The sequence below is a fragment of the Triticum aestivum genome, chromosome 5B (genome assembly GCF_018294505.1).
Source record: "Triticum aestivum cultivar Chinese Spring chromosome 5B, IWGSC CS RefSeq v2.1, whole genome shotgun sequence".
In the NCBI taxonomy this organism is placed as follows: Eukaryota; Viridiplantae; Streptophyta; class Magnoliopsida; order Poales; family Poaceae; genus Triticum; species Triticum aestivum.
Genome location: NC_057807.1, coordinates 298,519,316 through 298,542,650, shown reverse-complemented (window position 1 = coordinate 298,542,650; position 23,335 = coordinate 298,519,316). Strand labels below are relative to the sequence as shown.

General features: G+C 50.1%; 2 protein-coding genes across 4 annotated transcripts; one reads left to right on the top strand and one right to left on the bottom strand.

Annotated features, from left to right (window-relative positions):
• The first annotated feature begins 7,150 nt into the window (after positions 1-7,150).
• Positions 7,151-11,533, top strand: LOC123111502 (protein IQ-DOMAIN 12). 3 transcript variants are annotated; one of them, XM_044532306.1, is made up of 6 exons: positions 7,151-7,398; positions 8,769-8,878; positions 8,971-9,294; positions 9,376-9,600; positions 10,529-10,660; positions 10,778-11,533. In XM_044532306.1, exons 2-6 carry the CDS (start codon positions 8,795-8,797, stop codon positions 11,441-11,443), a joined length of 1,431 nt encoding a protein of 476 aa, XP_044388241.1. In that variant the 5' UTR covers positions 7,151-7,398; positions 8,769-8,794; the 3' UTR covers positions 11,444-11,533. The 3 variants fall into 3 exon arrangements, with proteins under 3 accessions (XP_044388241.1, XP_044388243.1, XP_044388242.1); XM_044532308.1 differs by lacking the exon at positions 7,151-7,398 and adding an exon at positions 8,542-8,681; XM_044532307.1 differs by lacking the exon at positions 7,151-7,398 and having other exon boundaries at positions 8,626-8,878.
• Positions 11,534-11,602: 69 nt separating this feature from the next.
• Positions 11,603-15,361, bottom strand: LOC123111503 (probable diphthine methyl ester synthase). The gene is made up of 7 exons (XM_044532309.1): positions 15,104-15,361; positions 14,866-14,990; positions 14,077-14,306; positions 13,483-13,522; positions 13,211-13,302; positions 11,929-12,127; positions 11,603-11,815 (listed from the first exon to the last, which is right to left on the bottom strand). The coding sequence occupies exons 1-6, from the start codon at positions 15,251-15,253 to the stop codon at positions 11,943-11,945; spliced, it is 822 nt and encodes a 273-aa protein (XP_044388244.1). The 5' UTR covers positions 15,254-15,361; the 3' UTR covers positions 11,603-11,815; positions 11,929-11,942.
• Between the last annotated feature and the right edge of the window lie 7,974 nt (positions 15,362-23,335).

Below are 23,335 nucleotides of genomic sequence, written 5' to 3'. Positions count from 1 at the left end.
GATGGTACTCATGACCTCAACAAATGTGAATGGGGTGAATCGCTACACTGGGTTAGTGAGCCGATTGGTGGTGGTGTAAGGGGAGGTAGGGGAAGTTGGAACGAAGGGGGTAGAAGGGGAGGTGGTAACAGGGGCGATGGTCGTGGAGGAAGTAGAGATAGAGGGCGAGAGGAGCAGGGAGGCAGGTCGCAGTATGCTGGTAGGAAGGAAGGTGATACAGAGCTTGCAGATGATATGGTGGGAATGGATTTGGTCCAATATAAGTTGATGCTGCGACAGGAGGAGCATACTGCTCGTAAAAGGTTAGTCTCCGCGGATGGGACAGTCAATGTTAAAGGGCACCTAGTCCCTAACCTCGCCGGCAGAGTAGCTGATACTGTCCTGCAGATTGAGAATGGAGGGGGTGCCAAGGGGCCCGATGTAACGGACCCCAACTCTACCCCGGGCAAACAACCTATTGTCAAGAGAAGACGTCAGGGTGAAGGTGTAGTAGGAAGTGAGGATATAGTTGATATGGAAACTACTGTTGAGGCGGCCTCCGAGTTGGAGGGCCGCCGAGCCCAATGAATTGCCTAAGTTGGAACTGCCGGGGAGGGGGAACACCCGGACAGTTCGTGAGTTAGCGACAATCTGCAAGTCGCGTTCCCCCACGTTCGTATTTTTATGTGAGACTAGACAAAAGGAAGTAAAGATGAAAAGACTGCGAAACCGGCTGGGTTTGAAGGGTTTTTGTGGAGTCGATAGCAATGGCATGAGTGGTGGTCTCGCGGTGTACTGGCATGAAAACTGTGTAGTGGAAATCTTGAACAAAGATGAGCGACATATTGATGCTTTGAATAGGATGTATGAAGGTGCAGAACAATGGCGGGCAACTTTTGTATATGGGGAGCCTCGGGTGGAAAATAGACATCTTATGTGGTCGAAGCTGTAGAGTCTGAAAACGTTGAGTAACCTCCCATGGTTAGTGATAGGCGACTTTAACGAGGCAATGTGGAACTTTGAACACCTCTCGGCCACGCCGAGGGCAGAGTCCCAAATGATAGCTTTCCGGGACACTTTGGAAATTTGCAAGCTCGTGGATTTGGGTTTCCTTGGAGTGCCCTTTTCCTATGACAATAAGCGAGGTGGCTCAGCTAATGTGAAAGTAAGGTTGGACCGGGCAGTAGCTACGAACGAATGGCGGAATCTATTCACCTTTGCTTCAGTTGAACACATCCCCACGCCATGCTCCGACCATGTTATGATCTTTTTGAAAGGGGAGCCAGACCAAGATCCTGTAGGAGGGAAGAGCCGGCGCTATGAAATATTCTGGGAGAGGGATTCGGCCCTACCAGATATCATCAAAGAAGCGTGGGCTGCGGTTGGTGCAATCAATAATATGGCGCAGTTGAGTGATGCACTCAAAAGAACTATGAGAACGCTGGGGGCATGGAGCAAGAAGTTCGGCAACGTGACGAGGGAGCTTGCCAAGTCCCGATCTCAGTTGGAGGAGCTCATGAATATGAATGCAGATAGAGAAGACATAAGAAGGGTAACAGACAAAATGAATGAACTCATGTATCAAGAGGAAATGATGTGGTTACGACGATGAAGAATCTCTTGGCTTAAGGAGGGTGATCGGAATACAAAATTCTTCCATAGCAAGGCTGTATGGAGGGCAAGAAAGAATAAGATACGAGGATTGACCGATAGTATTGGAATTGTGCACTCGGATTTGGCCACAATGAAGATACTTGTTAATGAATATTTCCAGAATATTTTTTCTGCTGATACATCTCTTAATGCGTCTCCTGTTGTAGATCTTTTTGAGCAAATGGTGTCGGCTAAGGATAATGAAAAGTTGTGTGCACCCTTCACGGATAAGGAGATCTCAGACGCCATGTTTCAAATTGGGCCCTTGAAGGCGCCGGGGCCGGATGGGTTCCCGGCCAGATTCTTTCAACAGAATTGGGGTACTGTTAAGGAAAGTGTGATAGTTGCAGTCAGAAACTTCTTCCATACGGGTGTTATGCCGGAGGGGGTTAACACTACTACAATTGTGCTGATTCCTAAAATTTCTAACCCAATGAAGTTGTCTGATTATAGGCCAATTAGCCTCTGCAATGTTATTTACAAAGTCATCTCAAAGTGCCTTGTGAATCGGTTGCGTCCGTTGTTGGATGAGTTGATCTCGTTAGAACAAAGTGCATTTATACCCGGAAGGATGATTACGGATAATGCTCTTGTTGCCTTTGAATGTATTCACCACATTAAACAAGAGAAGGATCCAATTAAGAGCTTTTGTGCATATAAGCTGGATCTGTCCAAAGCCTATGATAGAGTGGATTGGGGTTTCTTGAAGCAAGTGATGCAAAAGGTGGGTTTCTCTCAACGATGGATTGACTGGATAATGGTGTGTGTCACATCGGTGAGGTACTCTGTTAAACTAAATGGGACTCTCTTGGATTCATTTGCACCGTCGCGAGGGCTTCGGCAAGGTGACCCACTTTCTCCATTCTTATTTTTGTTTGTGGCGGATGGATTATCAGCCATATTGAGAAGCAAAGTGCAAAGTGGTGATATTACTCCTGTCAGGGTATGTCGAAGGGCGCCAGGCATTTCACATTTATTGTTTGCTGACGATACTTTGCTGTTTTTTGAGGCGTCTAAACCACAAGCAGAAAGAGTTAAGGTTGCACTGGACCTGTACGGGTCAGCAACGGGGCAGAGTCTCAACTACAACAAGTGTTCTATGCTATTTGGCCAAGCTTGCCCTGCAATGGTACAGGAACAGGTTAGAGATGCTTTGGGGGTTACTAGCCTGGTTTTTGAGGAAAAGTATTTGGGTCTTCCCACTCCGGATGGTCGTATGTCTAAGGGCAAGTTTCGGAATCTTGAAACAAGCCTTACGAAACGACTTGTTCAGTGGGGTGATGGTTATCTAGCTCAGCCCGGCAGAGAGACCCTTATTAAGTCAGTGGCTCAGGCATTACCAACTTATATCATGGGTGTTTTCAAGATCCCCTTTTCGGTGTGCGATGACCTCACAAGGATGGTGAGGAACTATTATTGGGGATCAACTGATGGGAAAAGGAAAGTACATTGGAGAGGTTGGGATCACCTTATGCAACCAAAAGATAGAGGGGGAGCAGGCTTCCGAGATTTCTGATTGTTCAACCAGGCCCTACTAGCTCGTCAAGCTTGGAGGTTAATCTCTAGACCCGATAGTCTATGTGCTCAGGTTCTCAAGGCGAGATACTACCTTGATGGGAAATTGGAGGATACTGTTTTTTCGGGTAATACGTCTTCCTCGTGGCAAGCTATAAGCCACGGCTTAGACCTGTTGAACAAAGGTGGTGAGTAGGCAATGGTAAATCCATACGAGTATGGCATGACAACTGGATTCCTCGACCGTTCTCATACAAACCTATCTCAAGGCAGGGCCGATGTCGTATCCGTTTTGTCGCTGACCTCCTAAAGGATAATGGTGGATGGAATGTGGAACTGCTAACACAATATTTTCTTGCTGCTGATGTCGAAGAAATACTAAAAATCAGAGCTTCTCCAAGGCTTGCTGATGATATTATTGCATGGGGTCCAGAAAGGTTGGGGAACTTTACAGTAAAGAGTGCGTACCACCTTGCTTTCGATGAACTACACAGAGAGAACGCGGCTTCGTCCAGTACGTCTGTAAATGGGGGTAGGAAGTGCTGGGATTTTATTTGGAAGTGTGGGGCACCGCCGACAGTGGCGAATTTTGCTTGGAGACTGGTTACAGATGGCCTACCCACATGGAAGAATAAGCATAGAATTGGCCTAGAAACAACAAGCATGTGCCCAGTTTGTGGGCTGGATCCAGAGGACAATTATCATCCCTTTGTTAGATGTCAGTATGGTCGAGACCTATATCGTTCTATGGCCAAGATATGGAAGCTACCGAAACTAGAGAGGCTTGTTTATGATGGGAAGGAATGGCTGTTACAAGTTCTGGCGACCATGTCAGAATTGGAGCGCTGCATGCTGCTTATGATCTTCTGGCGAAGTTGGTATGTGAGAAATGAGCTAGTTCACTCTAAACCTGCCCCACCAATGGAAGTATCAATCAGGTTCCTACAGAGCTATTTGGATTCTCTGGTAGTGATCAGAACCAATACGTACATGGATCCGGCGAAAGGGAAATATACTGTTTCCTTTGATCGTGCTCCTCCGCCTACCGGAAATGTGGTGCAGCGAAGGTGGGAAAAACCAGCGCTTGGCTAGGTTAAACTGAATACAGACGGCTCCTTTGTTTCGAGTGAGGAAGCAGGAGCGGGAATGATCCTGAGGAATTCTGTGGGCGAGATTGTTTTCTCTGCTTGCAAAGCTTTGTTCTCTTGTCGAGATGCGTTAGAAGCGGAGCTTTGCGCTTGTATGGAAGGGCTGTCATCAGCTATCCAGCGCTCGGAACTGCCGATCGTCATCGAGACGGACTCCACAGAGATGGTGAGCATGCTCAATGAAGGTGGGGTGAACCGGTCTGCATATGCCTCAATAGTAAATGAGATTAGATTTCTTCTTACTCTTCGTCAAGTTTGTATTACTCATGTGCCGAGATCACAGAATAAGGCCGCTGATGGTCTTGCTTCTTTCGGTAGAATAACTGGTAGGACTATGACTTGGCTTAATTCGGGTCCGGCTGATGTGCTGGAGGCAGTAGCAGAAGATTATAAGGAACCAGTGATTGAGTAATACGTTTTTGAGTTCGCAAAAAAAAGAGAGTATAAATTAGGTTTCTGAACCGGTAAACCTGATGCAATGGTGTGGTTAAGATTGTAGCTTATCACAAAGTCAACCGAGTTTGGCATTGGATCTTGGAGCCAGACCAACGACTTGAGAAATTTATCCGCTTCGATTCACTGTAGTAATGAGGTCGCTGTTGGGTTCCATAATTTGAATGGCAGAATCTTGGCAAGGACTGGAAGTCTTGGTCCACAGAACTACTGGAGTGCATAAATAAACAATCAAACAAACTGTCCAGAGCAGAGCAGCTCCAGAAGCTTTAATTTGTTTCTGGGGATGTTTGTGAGGTGATGTATATGCAGATATAACATGTGCGATACCATTGTCCCTCTTCTCCTCTCCTCCTTTCCTCACTCCTTCTCTGCTTAGCTGCACAATCTGTAGTGGAGCTCATGCAGCCGTGGCACCACTAGCCTTTAGGGTCTCTTTGATCCAAAGGATTTTGATAGGATCTTTGAAGGATTAAAATCCTTAGGAAATTTTCATACGTTGGTCGCTTGATTCGTAGGATTGAATCCCGTAGGATTTTTTTCTAAGGATTCATTTGTACTACATTTCACATGAATTCTAACATCCACTCCAACCTCTTGGAAGAAATCCTTTGTTTTTTTCATGACACAATCAAACAAACTCAAATCTTACAGGGATCCAAGGGACATGTCACTCCAATCCTCCGTTTTTTCTATTCCTGTGTTTTTGCAATACTATGAATCAAAGAGGCCAGTATGGCATCTGATGGCATTTTTCTTCCTTTTCTCCACGTTAGTTAGTTAGTTAACCTTTTTAATAATGGTTCAGATATACAACTTGTGTGTGGGAGGCTGGTCCTACCACATGGTTGCTGGTATTATTGCCTTTTCCACGCACCTAGATTGGCGGGTTGGATCTGGAGGTCCTGTGGAAAACAAGTCAAATGAGTACTCTTTCTTGCCATCAAAGCCCTTGAATAAATGTTCTTTTTAGGGTACATAGGTTCCTGCCCCAAGAACAAATGCCCGGTGCTTCGGCAAAAGGAAAAAAAACTTGAAGAAGGTTTTGTAATGTACCGGTGGGTACCAAAATATTAATCACTTCAAAAAAAAAAGTTTGACTATACAATCACTTCAAAATTTCAATCAGATCTAATCTGAATTGCCGACATTTCATGAGTTCTGGTCGAGATTATAATAATAAAAAAGAAACCAAATAGCTGCCGAATATTCGCTGGAAGGGGTGCCATTTGCGAACGTTTTTCTAGCAGGTTCTTCAGAGACGCATGGCATTAAAAGAAGAAAAAATTGCAGCAAAAATGGGCAGAAATTGCCATCTCTTACCACCTAAAAATGTCATCAAAAAACATTCGCTTGCCATCCCCCTCCTAGAGAATGTTCACTAGTTAGTATTTCCGATCGAAAATATTTTTCAGAATTTCAGATTTTTCGCAAGATGACAAAATGTGCAAAGTTCAAGCCAAAGCTTGGTTACTCTATGTTGGCTTTGAGTAACTCAAACTAAGACGTGACCTTTGTTTTAGCTAAACCAAGTACTTCCTCCGTCCAAAATTAGTGTAAAATTGAGTCACTTATTTTGGAACGGAAGGAGTACCGAGTCACATATTTTGGGATGGAGAGAGTACTTTTCTTGAATTAAAACTGATGTATTACTTTCCCCTGCAAAAAAAAAAACTGATATTACTTTCCATACAGAAAGAAAATAAGAATATTTTGTAGAAGTCGACGACTAATGCAGTGACATTTTTACATTCCTAAGCTATATGTCTGTACTCACCGATGGTAACCCTTTTTATTACATAATGCAATAATTTGTTACTACCTTAAATATATTTGTGTATAGAACTTTATCTTCATTCATTTGTAGCGTTGTGAACATATGTCCTTTCGTCATAATTAAGTATTCTCTTTCGGTTCCCGAATGAATAAAATCAGCATACACTATGTTTCTTGATCAGATCTTCAAACCAGCGGTCGGTGACCACAAAGTGTTACTCCCAGACACAGTGCCCACAAACAGACCTTGATGCATGCCTTTACAGCCGTGCAATTGCAAGGGAGCTTTCCCTTTTCTCCTGCGTCCTTTCACCCCATTGTTTATTTGTCAAGTTGCACCCACCGGATTGTTTGTACTACCAAAAACCGATACAAAACACATTATTAACCAAAAAACAGAGACACACGAACCAACCTGTGGTTGGCGATGTGCGTTCAATGGAAGGAGACGTTACCGTTGAGTACGAAGGCGCCTGTGAGTCTGTGACGAATTTGTTTGCGTTTAAACTGTGTTAAGAAAACGGAGACATGGGAAGGGAAAGAGTGAGGGCTCCGGGTTGTGCAAAATAGCACTGTTTACCTGACATGAGTTTTCACACCTTGCCACCAATTCTGAAAGGGCCGGTTCCAAATGGGCCATCCTGTTCCTATATAAACAGTGGACTCGGCGAGAGACTGTGTGTCCTAAGTTCGTTCTCACACATGTGGGGTTCACGACTAATTGCTGGCTCCCCACTGGAATTTGGTTCCCACATGTGGCAAGCACAACTCTGATCTGCCTACATGAGGCCACCCCTCCCTCTCTGCCATCAGCTCCACAAGAAGCTGCTAAGAGACTGAGGCGTTCTTGGATCACTGCACACTCCCCTGCAAGGTACTTGGAATTCACTTTCCTTTCCATCTCCATCTACATCTCTCTCTGCTCGCCCCCTTTGTCCCTTCCTCCGTATATTGGTTGCATTTCTCAGTGCTCCGGATGCTCTGTTCGGTTCAGAATTTAGATGCAATGCGAGCAGGTCTCTATCATTGTATTGTTTGCTTGTGGTGCGACCTCTCTTCTGATTTGTTAGAGTATTTAACCAAAAACTACCACAATTCACGGAACCGTGACGAAAAACTACCACTTTACGATTTTGTGCGAAAAACTACCGCTTTTTTCCTAAACTGTGGCAAAAAACTACCAAGTCTGAAAAGAGCCCGATTAGGCTCTTTTAAGCGCGTTTCTGACAGAGTTGGCCCACACATAAGCAGGCTAAAAAAGCAATCGGGTCCCTGTTTTTTTTTTCAAAAAGCAAACCAGTCCTTGTGAGGCCGCCGGCCAGGGGCGCGACCAGGGGCGCGGCGGGGCCAGGCGCGCGGCCACGGGCGCGGCCAGGCGCGCGGCCACGGGCGGGCGGCCATGGGCGCGGCCACGGGCGCGGCCAGGCGCGCGGCCACGGGCGCGGCCAGGGGCGCGGCGGGGCGGTGCGCGGCCACGGGCGGGCGGCCATGGGCGCTCGGCCACGGGCGCGGCCACGGGCGCGGCCAGGCGCGCGGCCACGGGTGCGGCCAGGGGCGCGGCGGGGCGGTGCGCGGCCACGGGCGGGCGGCCATGGGCGCGGCCAGGCACCCCAGGGGGCTCGGCTAGGGGCGCGGCGACGGGCGCGCGGCCAGGGCGGCAAGGCCAGGCACGCAGCCCATGGGCACGGCCAGGGGCGTGGCGGAAGGACTGGATTGCTTTTTTTTTAAAAAAAAGGGACCCGATTGCTTTTTTAACCCACTTATGTGTGGGCCAACTCTGTCAGAAACGCGTTTAAAAGAGCCAAATCGGGCTCTTTTCAGACTTGATAGTTTTTTGCCACAGTTTAGGAAAAAAGCGGTAGTTTTTCGCACAAAATCGTAAAGTGGTAGTTTTTCGTCACGGTTCCGTGAATTGTGATAGTTTTTGGTTAAATACTCGATTTGTTGCATCGAAATCCTGTTTCCGAAAATGATTCACAGTTCTCCACGGTTTGATTTGGTTTCTTATCTTGGAAAAGACAAGGCAGGAAAAAGCCCAAATCCAATGCTCTACATTTCTTCCTTCTCGTGCCCTTTCTTGATTTGCGCATGGACAGTGACTTGCGTTGCCAGCAAAGAGCCATCCTGCTAGGCCCTTTGCCAACATCTCCGTAGATCGTACGACTGAGACATATGATCCACCGCCAATCCTCGTGGTTAACATACATTTCTGCTGAACGGTGGTTTGTTTCTCCCTTGTTCCAGACATTCCAGAGCAGATAGACAGAAGAATGGAGAGGAAGAAGAAGGGGTGGTTCGAGCGCATCAAGAGGCTCTTCATCTCCGAACCCAAGCAGAAACCCAAACCAGACAAGGTATTGTCCCAATCTCGTTTCTTATAATCTGTGGGAAATTCATGTAAAATTACGGGTGATTCCATGGTGCAAGATTTTCCCGTTCTTTACAGAAGGTGAAGAGCAAGAGATGGCTGGTAGGGAAGCTCAAGACCCAGCACTCGTTTGCCCTGCCAGCTCCGGAGCCGGAGCCGGCGACGGGTCAGATTCAGATAAGGCAGGCGGAGGAGGAGCAGAGCAAGCACGCAGTGGCGGTCGCGCTCGCCTCCGCAGCGGCCGCAGAGGCAGCCGTCGCGGCCGCCCACGCGGCCGCGGAGGTGGTCCGCCTCACAGGACCGCCCTCGCCGGCGCCGGCGCCGGCGCGTGAGGACGCCGCGTCTTCCGGCCACGAACTGTTCGCCGCCGTCGCGATCCAGTCAGCCTACCGCGGATACCTCGTAAGTACAGTAAGCATTGTGGTTGGGCAAAGAAATTAAAGCTGGCTGTGTCCTGTAGTAACGCTGTCGCTGTGGGTGCAGGCGCGGAGGGCACTGCGCGCGCTCAAGGGCCTGGTGAGGCTGCAGGCGGTGATCCGCGGGCAGGCGGTGCGGCGGAAGACGGCGGCGACGCTGCGGGGCCTCGAGTCGCTGGTCAAGATCCAGGCCCGGCAGCGCGCCAGGGCCGACGTCGACCACGAGCACGACGGCGACGGCATGGACGCCCTGCTGAGGAGAGGCCGGGAGCTGTACGCCGCCGCGCTGCAAGTAGGTTTCACTCGCCACTTTTTTTCTGGAAAATAAATAAATAACTGTTTCGCTGGTCACTCTGCGGCGCCTGGTCGATCGATCGATCGTCTGCCGGCCTGTGTGAATGAACGTGCGAATGATTTGCGACGCACATGCATGCGGCTGCGGCTGGATCTGCATGTGATGTGGGTTAAAGTTGGCAGCGGTCACGTCGTCGATGTGTCTCCTTGCTGGCTGCTGCAGCTTTGCTTTGACATCCTCCTCCTCCTCCTCCTCCTCCTCCTCCTGATGTGGATGTGGACCACTAGTGACTAGTTCTAGTACGTACACGCATGCATGCATACGCATGTGAACCATGCTGGTGTTCATGTGCCTGTCGAGTCGAAAGTGCGCTGCCTCTGCCTGCCCACATTATTCACTTGCGTTTCGGCACGTGATGTGTCCGCGGTTCGTTGGTAGCCTGTAGCGTATAGAGCCCAAATGTGCCGACTTGCTTGCAGTACGCCATTGCATGGCGTATCATTCTACGGATCTAACGCTCTGCATTATCATTACGCAATTGTATAATACAAAGTACTATTCCCTCTGTAAATAAACATTTTAATCACTAAAACATTTGTTTACAGAGGTAATACTACTGTAGTATGTAGGCCGTAAAAATCGGCACAGCAGGACAGGAGGCTCAAGCACTCGTACAGATCCGAGAATAGCACTAGTGCAAGTAGTACTACAGTGAAAAGAAAAGTGAAATCGCATATTTCGACCGCCGTGAAAAAATACTGCTGCGTCCTCATGCCGTGTCGTGTGCCGTCGGGGGGAAATGATTGATCTCGTCCCGTCCCGTCGCTGAAGCAAAGCCGTGTCCTGGAACGAATATGTGCAGTACTGCTACAGTAGGAGTATTTTGTTATTCCTCCTCTCCTCATGCGTGTGGTGTGCCGTGCAGGAGCAGCAGCAGAGCAGCCGGGGGTGGGACGGCAGCACCCTCTCCAAGGAAGAGATGGGCGCCGTGATGAGGAGCAGGGAGGAAGCCGCCATCAAGCGCGTGCGCGCGCTGCAGTACGCCTCCATCCAGAACGTAAATACTCGAGTAATCTCTAAGTGTCAACATTCCATTCCGGGATGGACGCACGCACTGTGGCTGTGGTGTGACTGACAAACAAAACAAACAAACTCTGGCACGCATGCATGGCAGGAGAAGATCGGCATCAGGAGGCAGCCCATGTCCAGGGACGAGATGGAGACGCTCAACCAGCGCTGGAGCTGGCTGGAGGAGTGGGTCGGCTCGCAGCCCTTCGACAAGGACGTGGCCGTCGACGTGGTCACCCACCCCCACCCGCCGCCGCCTCGCTCCAGGGACTCCCTCGCCTGCCTCGAGGACGACGACGACCATGATGACGACGGCTATGGCAGGCGGCTCGGCTACTCGTCCAGGCGGTCCTTCGGCCGCGCCAGGCGCACGCCAGGGAGGGGGAGCGTCGACGACGGGCTGCAGGCCTGCTCGCCGGCGGTGGCTTTCCCGGGGTACATGGCGTCCACGGCGTCCGCCAAGGCCAAGTTCCGGTCCATGAGCACGCCCAAGGAGCGCTTCGCCGTGCCATCCGACGCATACTCGGAGCAGTGCTTCGCCGACCGCCTCATGTCACCCATCCCGTCCATGTCGCCGATGCCGTCCATCGCCAGCGACATGGGTTTTGCTCGCTCCAGCAGGCCGCCGGTTGCGCAGCGGTCGCCGCGTGTCAAGGGGGGGCCGATGACGCCGTCGAGGATCCGCTCCAGGAGGTCCCCCAGCCGCCACAGCTTCGGCTCTGAAGCCGCGCTGCACCAGATGCAGATGGAGCACTACACCCCTATTCGCTAGACACAAACAAACTTCTTTGTAATGTGACCAATGCTGCCTTGTTTGGCGGGCTTGCTCTCTCTGGGTCTGACCATGGAAACCTTCTCAAACTGACCGTGCTGTGCGAATGCAATATGGATCTGCAAACTTTCAAAATGATGGACGTGTGCACATACAACATGGAAGAACAAGAGAATTCAGTGATGACTTTGCAATAGCAGCTAGTATTCTGATCAACGTTTGTGAATAAGTAACGATATCTCTCAAGGTCTATTCGGTGAATGAGTAGCCGCCGATCCAGCAGCACACTTCGAGTGCAAGCAAACATCAACGCTTCAAGAGAGCTTCTTTTCTTCATAAGGGGACCATGCATCTAGACTACAAGTTCCTCATCTAATAATGTAGACATAAATAGATAATGAGTGAACATTGGTGACAGCAAAAGGTGTAAAGATCCCTTTTAATAACCATAGATTTTCTTCGGTGAGGGAAGGAGTGAAACTCACATGATAGCTCATCACTACTTGATCATGTAGAATTCTAGCATCTCTTGTTCCACAGGGTGAGTCTCTCCCACTATAATGAGACAGTGAAGGGGTGGTCCAAAATCAACATCTAGTAGTTTCTTCATGGGGCCAGCCACAATCTTCTGATCATCGCTTCCAAGGCGAGCTACACCCATACATAGCGAATCTGGACCATATGCTGGAAATAGATAGATCATCTTTTAATGTTCATTTTGCAGTAAGACTCAGTTTAATATATATAGTAAACAGAACATCTAAAGCACTCTTAAGAATATCATTGTTGCAGAATTTAGAGCAACTCTAGCAGATCCCGCAAAAGCTCACCGGCCCTTAAAATTCCGTCCGTTTTGCAGGAGCTCCGTTTTTTTCAGCCTGAACAGATCCACTAAACAAAGCCGGCCCCGTAAAAAATTTACATACGGCCCGCAAATCCACCCCTCCGGAGCTAGGGGTTGGCCAGGTTTTAGGGTTAGCAAACCCTATCCCCTCCGCTGCAATCCGCCCGCGCCGCCGCTAGACCTCCCAAACTCCGGCGACAAATTCCGCCGCTTATCTCCTTTTTTTTTTTCCTTCTCCTCGATGGCCAGTGGTGGTGGAGGGTGTGGCAGCCATGGCAGGTCGCCTCCGCAAGCTCCCACGGCACGACGCAGAGGCCAGCAGCTCCAGCCGACCCGCCATCGAGCCATGGCGCTCGAAGCAAGCGCACAACCACGGCCGGCTCTCCCGGAGCGGTGGGCGGAGCCCTTGGGCCGGCTTCCACGAGCTCCACGACCAACTCTTTCCGCATTTTCAAAGTTGCCAAGAGGACGATGCGTAGCTCGTCGCAGCGGAGAAGGCTTTGGCGGCCGGAGAAGAAGGTGCCGCCGACCGTCTCACCACTGCCAAGGAGGAGGCCGACCTTGCCAATGCGCTCCATAAGTCTGTTGTGAAGTTCTACCTCGGCGTCGACGAGTGACCGTCGACTTTATGTTTAATTTGTAGCGCGAAGATGTCTAATTTGCTATGTGTGCGCTATGGTTGTGTTGAACTATTTTCTAGCCGAAGATGTTCTTAAATTTGCAGTACGAGATTTACAGGATCTGTTCCGCCGGGGCCTTCGCGTTCCCGCAAAATCGTTTTCATGGGAACCCTAAAATAATTTTTGCAGTACCGGATTTTAGTGGATCTGCTAGAGATGCTCTTATCAGGTTGTGACATTGATCAGAATGTTCCAAATAAAGCTAACTCGTAGGAAAATAAGTTAACAAACACTAGAAAATACCAGATCCCCCATGCAGTTCCTCCACCTCCAAAAGCTGACTTATTGCAGTGTTCACGGTCATGAATCTTGCTGGTTCGTACACTTTCTTTCCTCTGAAAGCAAACATCTCAATTATACAAAATGGCAAAAGACTACTTGCATCACACAACATTGAGCAAGTCTTTGGGAGGAGAATGCATAGACAAGACATCTCTAGTGCATATCTAATTCTCGTTAGAAATATTTTGTTATTCACCAGAACATACTTCAAAGATAGATATTACGTAAATTACCTGCATAAGGACTCAAGTGTTGGCTCCTTAACACGGATGTCTGCATTGGATAAGAGAACTACTAAGTTATCTGATAACAAGAACCCCTAACCAAGCCCCATTAGCAGTAGCCGATAAAGTGGTAGTAGTAGTATGAGCACTAGTACTGAAAACAAATTTGCCGTACGTTCAAATCATCAGAACTAGTATATCTTAACTTGCAAACAAAGTGATTGAAGGAGCGCCAGTTGCTGTTAAATTACAAGAAACCATGACTAGGAAATGTGTAAATGACTAGTAATGGCGTATATTCATCAGAATTATATCATAACTTGCAGACAAAGTGATAGTAATTTCACTATTACAAGAAACAGTGACTAGGAAATACGCAAATGTCTAATAATATCACACAGTCATCAGAGTTATATCTTAATCTTGTCACGGTATATAAATATGTTGAGCTTTTGTGCATTTTTCATAAAGAGAACGAAGACCCAATATCACGAAGAGAAATATTAACAGTCAGGCATGCCATGTATCTCAGCCTGTCATGGTCAATCTCAGGAATACCAGGTGCTAAATGTTGTTTGCATGGTTCAAGAAAGCAATACCAACCTAGTAGGCAAAGAGTATGCAAGCCAAGTCGACGACTGTTCTGAATTTTCTCATAGAAACTATCCGGTCTCCATGTCTCTGTGAAGAAAGGTATAGAGATGGTCTCTCCATAGCGGTAAAGTTGCAACCCACAAACGCCAATAGCATTCATGACAGATGCATTGTGGATAACCTTAACCTCTACCCCCATGTTCTTGGCACGAACAACCAAATCAGTGTGTGTGGTCGCCCTGCAAATTTCATCGCAATTATGTGCAGGTTAAACGTTCGACTTATTAAACTAATATAAAAATCTGTGAATACAACAAGAATATGACACATGGGAGAAAGTCCACACACTTAGCTTGCACAAGGGCATGTACAAAAACAGGATCATGCATCCAGGGCAAATATGTGAATGGACAAAGACAGAAAATAAATAGCATGGATACACATATATAAATGTACAGTCTGTTTGATTAAAGGCGCATGCAAATAAGTGCATATATACACAAATGCACAAAAACATGCTTGCGTGTGGGACGTGGCAGTTGCTTGTTTCCCTAAAAAAAGTCTAGAATTAAGACCAAATACTTATGCAAAACACAACCAGATCATTATTAGTATAAATAATTGACCACACGAGCATCCACATACGAGCAAATCAGCGCACTGCCAATAGCACACTGAACAGAATCGCACAATATCGAAGTCTCTGAAAAAATAGAAATGAGCACGCATATCCTACACGCAGACGACCCAACAGAGCGAGCTAATCCAAATACCGGAAGAAAGCATAGCAACCATTACCCAAACGGGTCGCCGACGACGAGGAAGGCGACGTCGGCTTCCGCGGCCTCGCTCAGCATCTGGTCCGCGCGCTCCTCTACCATCTCGCGGTCGGCGACCGTGATCTCCTTGTCGTACATCTTCTCCTGCAACAAAACGGGCAATGAAGGGAGGTGAGGGACGACCCCTTACCCTGGTACGGCCGCGCAGACATTTGCGCGAACAGGTGGTGGCCATCCAAGAGAAGAGAGAAACGCACGAGGTTAGCGAGCGAGGCTGGGTCGAGGCCGAGAGAGAGGAGGGAGGTGTAGGCCTCCATGTAGACCTTGGCGCAGCGGCGGACGGCGTCGAGCCCCCGCACCGTGATGTCGCGCTCATCGCCGAGGCCTAGGCCGACTATGTAGAGCATCGCCGCGGTCGTTCGCTTTCTCCGTGCTCTGTCGTCTCCCGTGGAGTGGAGGGAGGGTGGGGGAAGGGGGGAAACTGGCGACTTGGCGACTATACTACACAACACTGTTCGGCCGTGCTGTCGTCCTATACTACTACTCGGGATTCAAAGCGAAACAGTTAGAGCAACGGGTAAAACCGGTCCGCTCGGCGATTCACAGGTTACTTCCAATAGCTAGGTTAAGAGATAATTAAGCATGTTGTTAGGATTTCATAAAGATCCTTATGACCTTGTCCTGTAAATGGGTTTTTTTGAGGCAAACCAAAAGGGTTATGCGGCGTCTGGACCGCTGCCACGTCTACTCCCGAAAAACCTGGCCTGCCTAAAAAAACCTTCCATCCCTCCCACGCTTTTCATCCAACATACGCATCACTTTCCGTACCGCATTCATGCGAGCCCAGGGCACGTAGGGCCGCATTGAAGCGCCGCGAATTGAAGCGTCGCGATGTGACCGGACGGGAGGACGACGCTGACCAACACGACCTCTCGGGCGTTGCCGCATCACTGCGGACTTCGCGTCCCGAGAAACAAACTCCGGCCGTTGCGTGACATTGAAGCGGGCTGACCATCCCTTCGCATGGCCTGGTCGTGGCTATATAAGTCGTGCTCCGGCAACATCCACACCTCCTCCTCTCTGAGCCACTTGATGTAGGATAGAACCCTAGGAAGGACCTTTTCACACTTGGAGGGGGGAAATGGAGATAAATCACAGGAACACAAAGGGACAATCACTCCAACAATTCCCGATTACACATCCACTAGAGTAACAACACAAGATCCACAAGTCTCAAACACAATCAAAGGAAAGATACAATGACAAAGTTCATCCCAAATCCAAAGAAAGAGGGGTCTTGGTGGTAGTCTTCTCCCAATGGAGGTCTTGAAATCCTCAAGGATTCTTCCCTAATGGGGTCTTGATCCTCAAAGAGGGAAGGTAATGGAGCAAAGCTCACCAAGATATCATCCAATACTTTGTAACCCTAAACATGGCCCTAGGTACGAATTATATAGGCTTGGGGTCGAAGGAGACGAAGGGGAGTCGGAGATCCCATCTCAGCCGGCCATCCTGGGAGGCCCGTGTGCACGGGGTAAGTTGGGCCCGTGCGCACGGGGGTCCCGTGGGCACGGTACACGCCCGTGCGCACGGGGTGCTCCAGCGCCGGGTTCCCGTGTAGCCCGTGGGCACGGGGTCTCTGGGGCCCGTGTGCACGGGGTCACCTGGGACATGTTGTTTTGCTGCGGTTGCACTCCGTCTTGATCCTTATGGCCTTGGGGTGGTTCTCCTTCTCCTTGGGGATGCTCCTGAGCTCCTTGGTGATGTTCCACTTCATACCTAAGGATGCATAGCATATTTTGGTGAGGTAGTATACATGTTCCATTTGTGTCCATATGCAAGTCTAGTAGGAAGGAGTTCACCTCGGTTTCCAAAGCACGTGCTCTAGCTCTTGTCATGGGTCCTTGTGGGGGTGGATGTGTTGATGTAGAGTCCATGGGGATGATGGAAGGATGCTCTGCATCATCTCCCCTCCCTTCGAAAGGATCCGACCTCGGATCAAGATCTTCATCACCATGGAAAGGCGAGAGGTCTTTGACGTTGAAGATGTCGCTCACATTGTACTTGTCTCGTGGGAGTTCAATCTTGTAGGCGTTGTTGTTGTAGCGTGCGAGCACCTTGAATGGTCCATCGGCTCGAGGTAGTTGTTTGGACTAGCGTTCGTTGGGGAAGCGGTCTTTGCGAAGGTGTAGCGACACGAGATCACCTATGTTGAAGATCATGGGTTGTTTGTTGACGTTGAGCTTGGTTGCTAGTCGATGTACGTGGCGCTCGATAATGTTTCTTGTATCTTCATGCATCTTCTTGATGTAGCTTGCTCGTTCACTCGCATCCATGTTGGTGCGCTCTTGTAGAGGGAGAGGTAGGATGTCCAATGGGGACAACGGGTTGAAGCCGTAGACGACCTCGAAGGGGGACTTGCCGGTAGTCGAATGTCTTGCGCGGTTGTAGGCGTACTCAGCGATGGGTAGACACGCCTCCCACTCCTTGATGTTCTTCTTGATCAACACGCGAAGTAGAGTGGATAGTGTCTGGTTTGTCACCTCCGTTTGGCCGTCGGTTTGAGGATGGTATGCGGATGAGAACAATAGCTTGATTCCGAGCTTGGCGCATAGAGTCTTCCAAAAGTAGCTCAAGAACTTGACGTCGCGGTCGGAGACGATTGTCTTTGGTATTCCATGGAGGCGCAAGATTTCCCTACAAAAGAGATTTGCAATATGTGAAGCATCGTCTATCTTGTTGCAAGGAATAAAATGTGCCATCTTAGAAAATCGGTCCACAACAACAAACACGGAATCCTTTCCATTTTGAGTTCGAGGCAAACTGTCGGTGTCGAAACCGGCGGATCTCGGGTAGGGGGTCCCGAACTGTGCGTCTAGGCGGATGGTAACAGGAGACAAGGGACACGATGTTTTACCCAGGTTCGGGCCCTCTTGATGGAGGTAAAACCCTATGTCCTGCTTGATTAATATTGATGATGTGTGTTACAAGAGTAGATCTACCACGAGATCAAGGAGGCTAAACCCTAGAAGCTAGCCTGTGGTATGATTGTTGTTCGTCCTACGGACTAAAACCATCCGGTTTATATAGACACCGGAGAGGGCTAGGGTTACACAGAGTCGGTTACAATGGTAGGAGATCTACATATTCGTATCGCCAAGCTTGCCTTCCACGCCAAGGAAAGTCCCATCCGGACACGGGACGAAGTCTTCAATCTTGTATCTTCATAGTCTTGGAGTCCGGCCGATGATGATAGTTCGGCTATCCGGACACCCCCTAGTCCAGGACTCCCTCAGTAGCCCCTGAACCAGGCTTCAATAACGACGAGTCCGGCGCGCATATTGTCTTCGGCATTGCAAGGCGGGTTCCTCCTCCGAATAATTTATAGAAGATTGTGAACACCAGGATAGTGTCCGGCTCTGCAAAATAATTTCCACATACCACCGTAGAGAGAATAATATTTACACAAGTTCAATCTGCTGACGTATTTCGTGGCGTGACGTCACACCACTATCAAGCCTTTACTTGAATTATTTTTATTGTACCACCTCAGCGCGTTTAGCGAAGCGGTTTCCTTGGCACGTCTTGTCGAAGCAGAGATCGTGTTCCCCTTATTCTGGGATTCCCATCAATACGGACGTGGGTAACCCAACCGCGCCATTGATTGCGGCGCTTGGGGGATAAGCGAGTTTTATCAGGCCGGTGGGGACGCATGTTTGTGTCCGCCCATATAAGGGGATAAAGATCCAACCCTTTTACCCGCGCCTTCTTCCTCCTTGGCTTATCCATCTCCGCGAACTCGAGCTCCAGCGCCCAAGTCTGCACACCTCACCTCAACGTCCTCCAACTATGTCCGGAGCGGGAGGCAAGTGGATGGCCTCCTCCGTCATGGAGGGGCAGATCCAGAAGCTGCACAGCGCCGGATATTTGTCCAGCAACATCGCGCACCGGCTCCCCGACGAGGGAGAGCTCATCCCCACCCCCAGGCCCCATGAGAGGGTAGTATTTCTTCCCCATTTCCTCCGCGGACTGGGCTTCCCACTCCATCCCTTTGTCTGGGGGCTTATGTTCTACTACGGCCTGGATTTCCATGATCTGGCCCCGAATTTCATCCTCAACATCTCGGCATTTATCGTCGTGTGCGAGGCCTTCCTCTGAATCCAGCCCCACTTCGGCTTGTGGCTCAAGACCTTCAGTGTCAAGCAGAAGGTTGTGAAGGGCAGCCAAGCGGAGTGCGGAGGCGCCATGGTGGGCAGGATGTCCCACGTTACTTGGCTTGAGGGCACTTTCGTGGAAACCATCAAGGGGTGGCAATCGGGGTGGTTCTACATCACCGAGCCGCGTGACCCTGAATGGGCAGCGGCCCCCGAATTTAGATCTGGCATCTCCACACGGCTCACCTCCTGGAAAGAGAGCGGCCGGACTTGGGGTGATTCGGAGGAGCTGACCGGACTCCAAGCCTGTATCCAAAAGCTAGTGGACAAGAAGCTCAAACTCGTCAACGTAGTCCAGGTCATGCTCATTCGCCAGATTCTCCCGTGCCAACGACGGGGCTTCAACATGTGGGAGTTCGATCTGGCGCAGCACCAGACTTTGAGCGGGCTCTTCGACACTACGTACGAAGATGTCTGGAAGGTGCTTTTCAATGGCGCCGAGGCTCCCGCATCCGCTACCGAAGATCGCGGATTTAGCTCGCAGTGTCCGGCTGACGAGGTAAGTGATTTTGTCCTTTACGGGACGTTTGTTTTCCATAGTTTGACTCTATGCGGGATCTAAACTCCCTTTCCTTTGACAGGGCTGGCTGAAGAAGGCCGAACAGACTATCTGTCCGGCCCCATTACCAGAGGATCCAGTGGACGCCCGCCTAACGGGGCTGCTGGCTCTGGCACCCCACGTGGTGCCGGAGAAGAAGGCCAAGAAGAAAGCCACGGGCACTCGGAAGAGTTCCTGTTTTCAGGTGTTATCGGATGACGACTCCAAGGCCGAATCCTCTCACAAAGGTGAGGAGGAGAAGAAAAAAGCCTCTCCCCCAGCAGGGGGAGGGAGGAAAAGGAAGGCCTCCCCAACGAGGGAGGCCGAAGGGTCCAAGAAGGGAAAAACTCTTTCCCCGGACTGCTCTGTCAACGCCAGTGACGACGACAAGGACTGGCCTCCAAGGGCCAAGCCCCTGGCGAGATCGTAAGTATCTGGACTCCCGAATAACTTCATGATTTTTATTTTTTGCCACACAATGTCTTTCTAATATCGCATACAACCCTGCAGTCCGCCCAAGGATGATCTTCCCGCTTCGTCGAGCGGGTCCTTAGGTGCATCGGATATGGATTCTCTTCTGACCGCCTCCACCCCCCGTGATGCGGACGATGCCGAGGTGGGATCCCGGGAAGGGACCCACCAGGAGGAGGAGGCCCCGGAGGTGTCGCAAGACAACCTCCCGGACTTTGCACCGGACTCGGCCCCGGAACCCATAGTGGCTCCGGAGTCTGGCGGGCGGCCCCTTCATAAGAAGGGCAAGACCGTGACGCCGGCAGCCTCCGTCCAACCGGAGGCGCCGGATAGCTTGCTGGAGGCGCTCAATGGCGCATCCATCAAAGAGGAACACCGCACTGTTATGAGTGCGGTGATTCAGAAGGTTCAGCTCGCCAAGAGCGGGCTGACCGAAGCCTGTAGCAGCCTTCTAACAGGCTTTGAAGTAAGAATTTTGATATATGTAAAATAGTACCGCATAGACAGTAGCCCCTGATGCTCGGTTCGGTGTTCGGAAAGAAAAGCCGGACTGAGGATCTTAAAAGATATACGCAGGAGTCATAAAAAATATGTCAATATGGGATTGCAGGCTGCGCTGCTGACCTCTGCCGCACTGACTGCGGAGGTCAATACTTTGAAGCAAAACCTCGAGCGGTCCGAGAACGAGCTCGGCCGTGCCAAGAAGTAGCTCGAGGACAAGGAAGGTGAGTAACACCTTATTAAAATTTTACCTTACAGAAAAGGATTTTGGTTGCAAGAAGAATGACAAGGATAACGTGGTATTGCAGGGGCCACTAACGAGGTGGCGACCCTGAAAGAGGCGGTGGCCACGGCCGAACGCAATGCGGCCGTGGAGCGCACCGAGCGAGAGAAGCAGGAGGCGCGGGTGGCGGAGGTACAGCAAGAGCTCCAGGATCTCGTGAAAAAACATGAGAGCCTGGACCGTGACTCGAAGACTCGAGAGTCTGAGCTTGCAACGGCTCTTGAGAGTGCCAAAGCCGCTAAGGCCGAAGCCTACAAGGCCCTCCAAGAAATCGAGGCATTGAAGAAAATAGCAGCGGGTAAGGCATTTTTCATGCAAAGTAAGCATGTGAGTGTTAATTACCTGTTGCTTACCCGAATTCGGAGCTCTCCAGGAGCGTTCACAGATCTTCCTTGCAGCGTGTCCGATGCTGCCGCGTTCTACCGGGCCGAGGAGGGGAGCTCGACGGAGAAGGTCTTCTGGTCTCAGTATGCTGAGGCCGGACATCCGGTACCCCTTAGCGACCAGCTGAAGCAGCTGGTCGAGCTCCACAAGGCGGCCGAACAGGCCATGAAGGGCCTCATAGTTCGGCTGTGGCCTAAGGAGGCCATGCTTGGGAGCTACTTCGGCCTGGTGCGGCGGCTGGTGGATGCGTGCCCGTGGGTTGAAGTCATCAAGCACTCCGCCTGTATTGAAGGTGCCCGTCGGGCCCTTGCCCACGCAAAGGTGCACTGGGGCAAGATGGATGCCCAGAAGCTTGTGAGGGACCCACCACCGCAGGGCAAGGAGCACCGCACGACCGAGATGTATTATAAGAGTGTCCTGAAGGGTGCCCGCACTATTGCGGGTGAGTGCTCCAAAGATGTAATATTTGAGTAGACCCGCATTTTGTTATCCTATGCGCTGAAAACTTAGTTCATATGCGCTAAGAAACGCTTGTTAATTTAAAATATTACCTGTTGTGCGGCTGTTTATCAAATCTGAGAGATGGCAAGTCGTCGGCTTCAGCCCCCATGCCACGAGTGATGGGGTGTTCGGGATAAACTTGAGCACTCTTGTTCCCATTTTTGGGTCCATCTAAGGAGGCGCTCAACACAGCGAACAAGGCAACCGGACTTATAATGCTTGAACACTCTCACTTAGCCATAGAATTCTATAATTTTAAATTTCGGTGAAGCCCCTAGTCTTCGGAAGGCCGAATTTGGGGCGCTACCCATGCCTGGGCCGGACAAAAGCCGGCTCCTCGCTCTAAGCGGCATAAGTCTTTAGGGACTCGCAAAAAACCTCTCGAACAGCGACCAGCTCTCGCCTCATCATGACGGTCAGTTTTAGCTTTCTCCACTGAGCCGCTCGCCAGCTCAACCGGGGCGCAATCGCAGTGGTTCTCCCAATGCTACCTTAGCCGATACAACGGAACGTAAGGTACCAAAACATGGGAGTCGGGCAAACCCAACTATTGACCCAAGACATGATTTAGAGCCGATGCATATAATGCTATAAGTTTGGGGTGCCGTACTTGTGAAAGTGTTCGGACTTATCACACCATGATGCGGGAAACATAAGCCCCTGGTGTATTTAGTCGTACCAAAATGTACGGATGCAACATGTCATAAATGAACATATGTATAAGAAAGAAATGCAATTGGGAGCAAAAGGTTGTTGCATTACTTATTCAAGAAAAACTGTTGTAAAGGCAGAACGATACAAATGGTGCGATAAGCAAGGGGTGGGACTATTAAACATGTCCCCCTCCAGGGGGTGGGCTGCGGAATGGTGGATAAAACAGATTTAATGCTCGTAATGGAGACCACCTGGATATTCATTGTAACCTTTCTCCTTCCCTGGCTGTTGCATCGTGAGTTCGGCAGGTCTGCTGCCGGACACGGCCTCTGACGAACGGAGTCCTGTGGGTAAAAATAAAAAGAAAAAAGAAAAAAAGAATGACACACTTGAGAGCCCCTGATGTGGTTGAGCCGCATTCTGGGCCTATCGTGGTCATGCCCCTCTCCCCATGCCCATGGTATCTTCAGAGCGTAATGGTGTATGCGAAGGACCTGTCTTGATGTTTTGCAGGGGCTAGGTTGGGGCCGCATTGCTACGTGTGCTCGGAACGTGCTAGGTGGTCTTGTTGTATGTTACTCCGGGCGCGTTTAGCCGTGTCCGATCGCTTAACAGCCGGACTCGAGAGTTGCCTTAAGAGGCTGCACTGTACTTCTGCCGCGAGAGCCGCTGTATGTTCCTCCGTTCAGAGGGAGCGTTCAGTGTTTCCGTTGACCGTGATGACTCCTCGAGGGCCTGGCATCTTGAGCTTGAGGTATGCGTAGTGCGGCACCACGTTGAACTTTGCGAACGCGGTACGTCCGAGCAGAGCATGATAGCCGTTGCGGAACGGAACTATGTCGAAGATTAACTCCTCGCTTCGGAAGTTATCCGGGGATCCGAAGACCACTTCCAGTGTAACTGAGCCTGTACAATTGGCTTCTACACCTGGTATGACGCCTTT

Bases quoted from the DNA above. Each gene is read 5' to 3' on its own strand.
- LOC123111502 (XM_044532306.1), top strand. From the start codon at position 8,795: ATGGAGAGGAAGAAGAAGGGGTGGTTCGAGCGCATCAAGAGGCTCTTC. The intron at 9,295-9,375 runs GTAAGTACAGTA...CTGTGGGTGCAG, and splicing joins CAGCCTACCGCGGATACCTC to GCGCGGAGGGCACTGCGCGC. The intron at 10,661-10,777 runs GTAAATACTCGA...CATGCATGGCAG, and splicing joins AGTACGCCTCCATCCAGAAC to GAGAAGATCGGCATCAGGAG.
- LOC123111503 (XM_044532309.1), bottom strand. From the start codon at position 15,253: ATGCTCTACATAGTCGGCCTAGGCCTCGGCGATGAGCGCGACATCACG. The intron at 14,307-14,865 runs GTAATGGTTGCT...TGAAATTTGCAG, and splicing joins GTCGTCGGCGACCCGTTTGG to GGCGACCACACACACTGATT. The intron at 13,303-13,482 runs GTAATTTACGTA...GTTTGCTTTCAG, and splicing joins ACACTTGAGTCCTTATGCAG to AGGAAAGAAAGTGTACGAAC.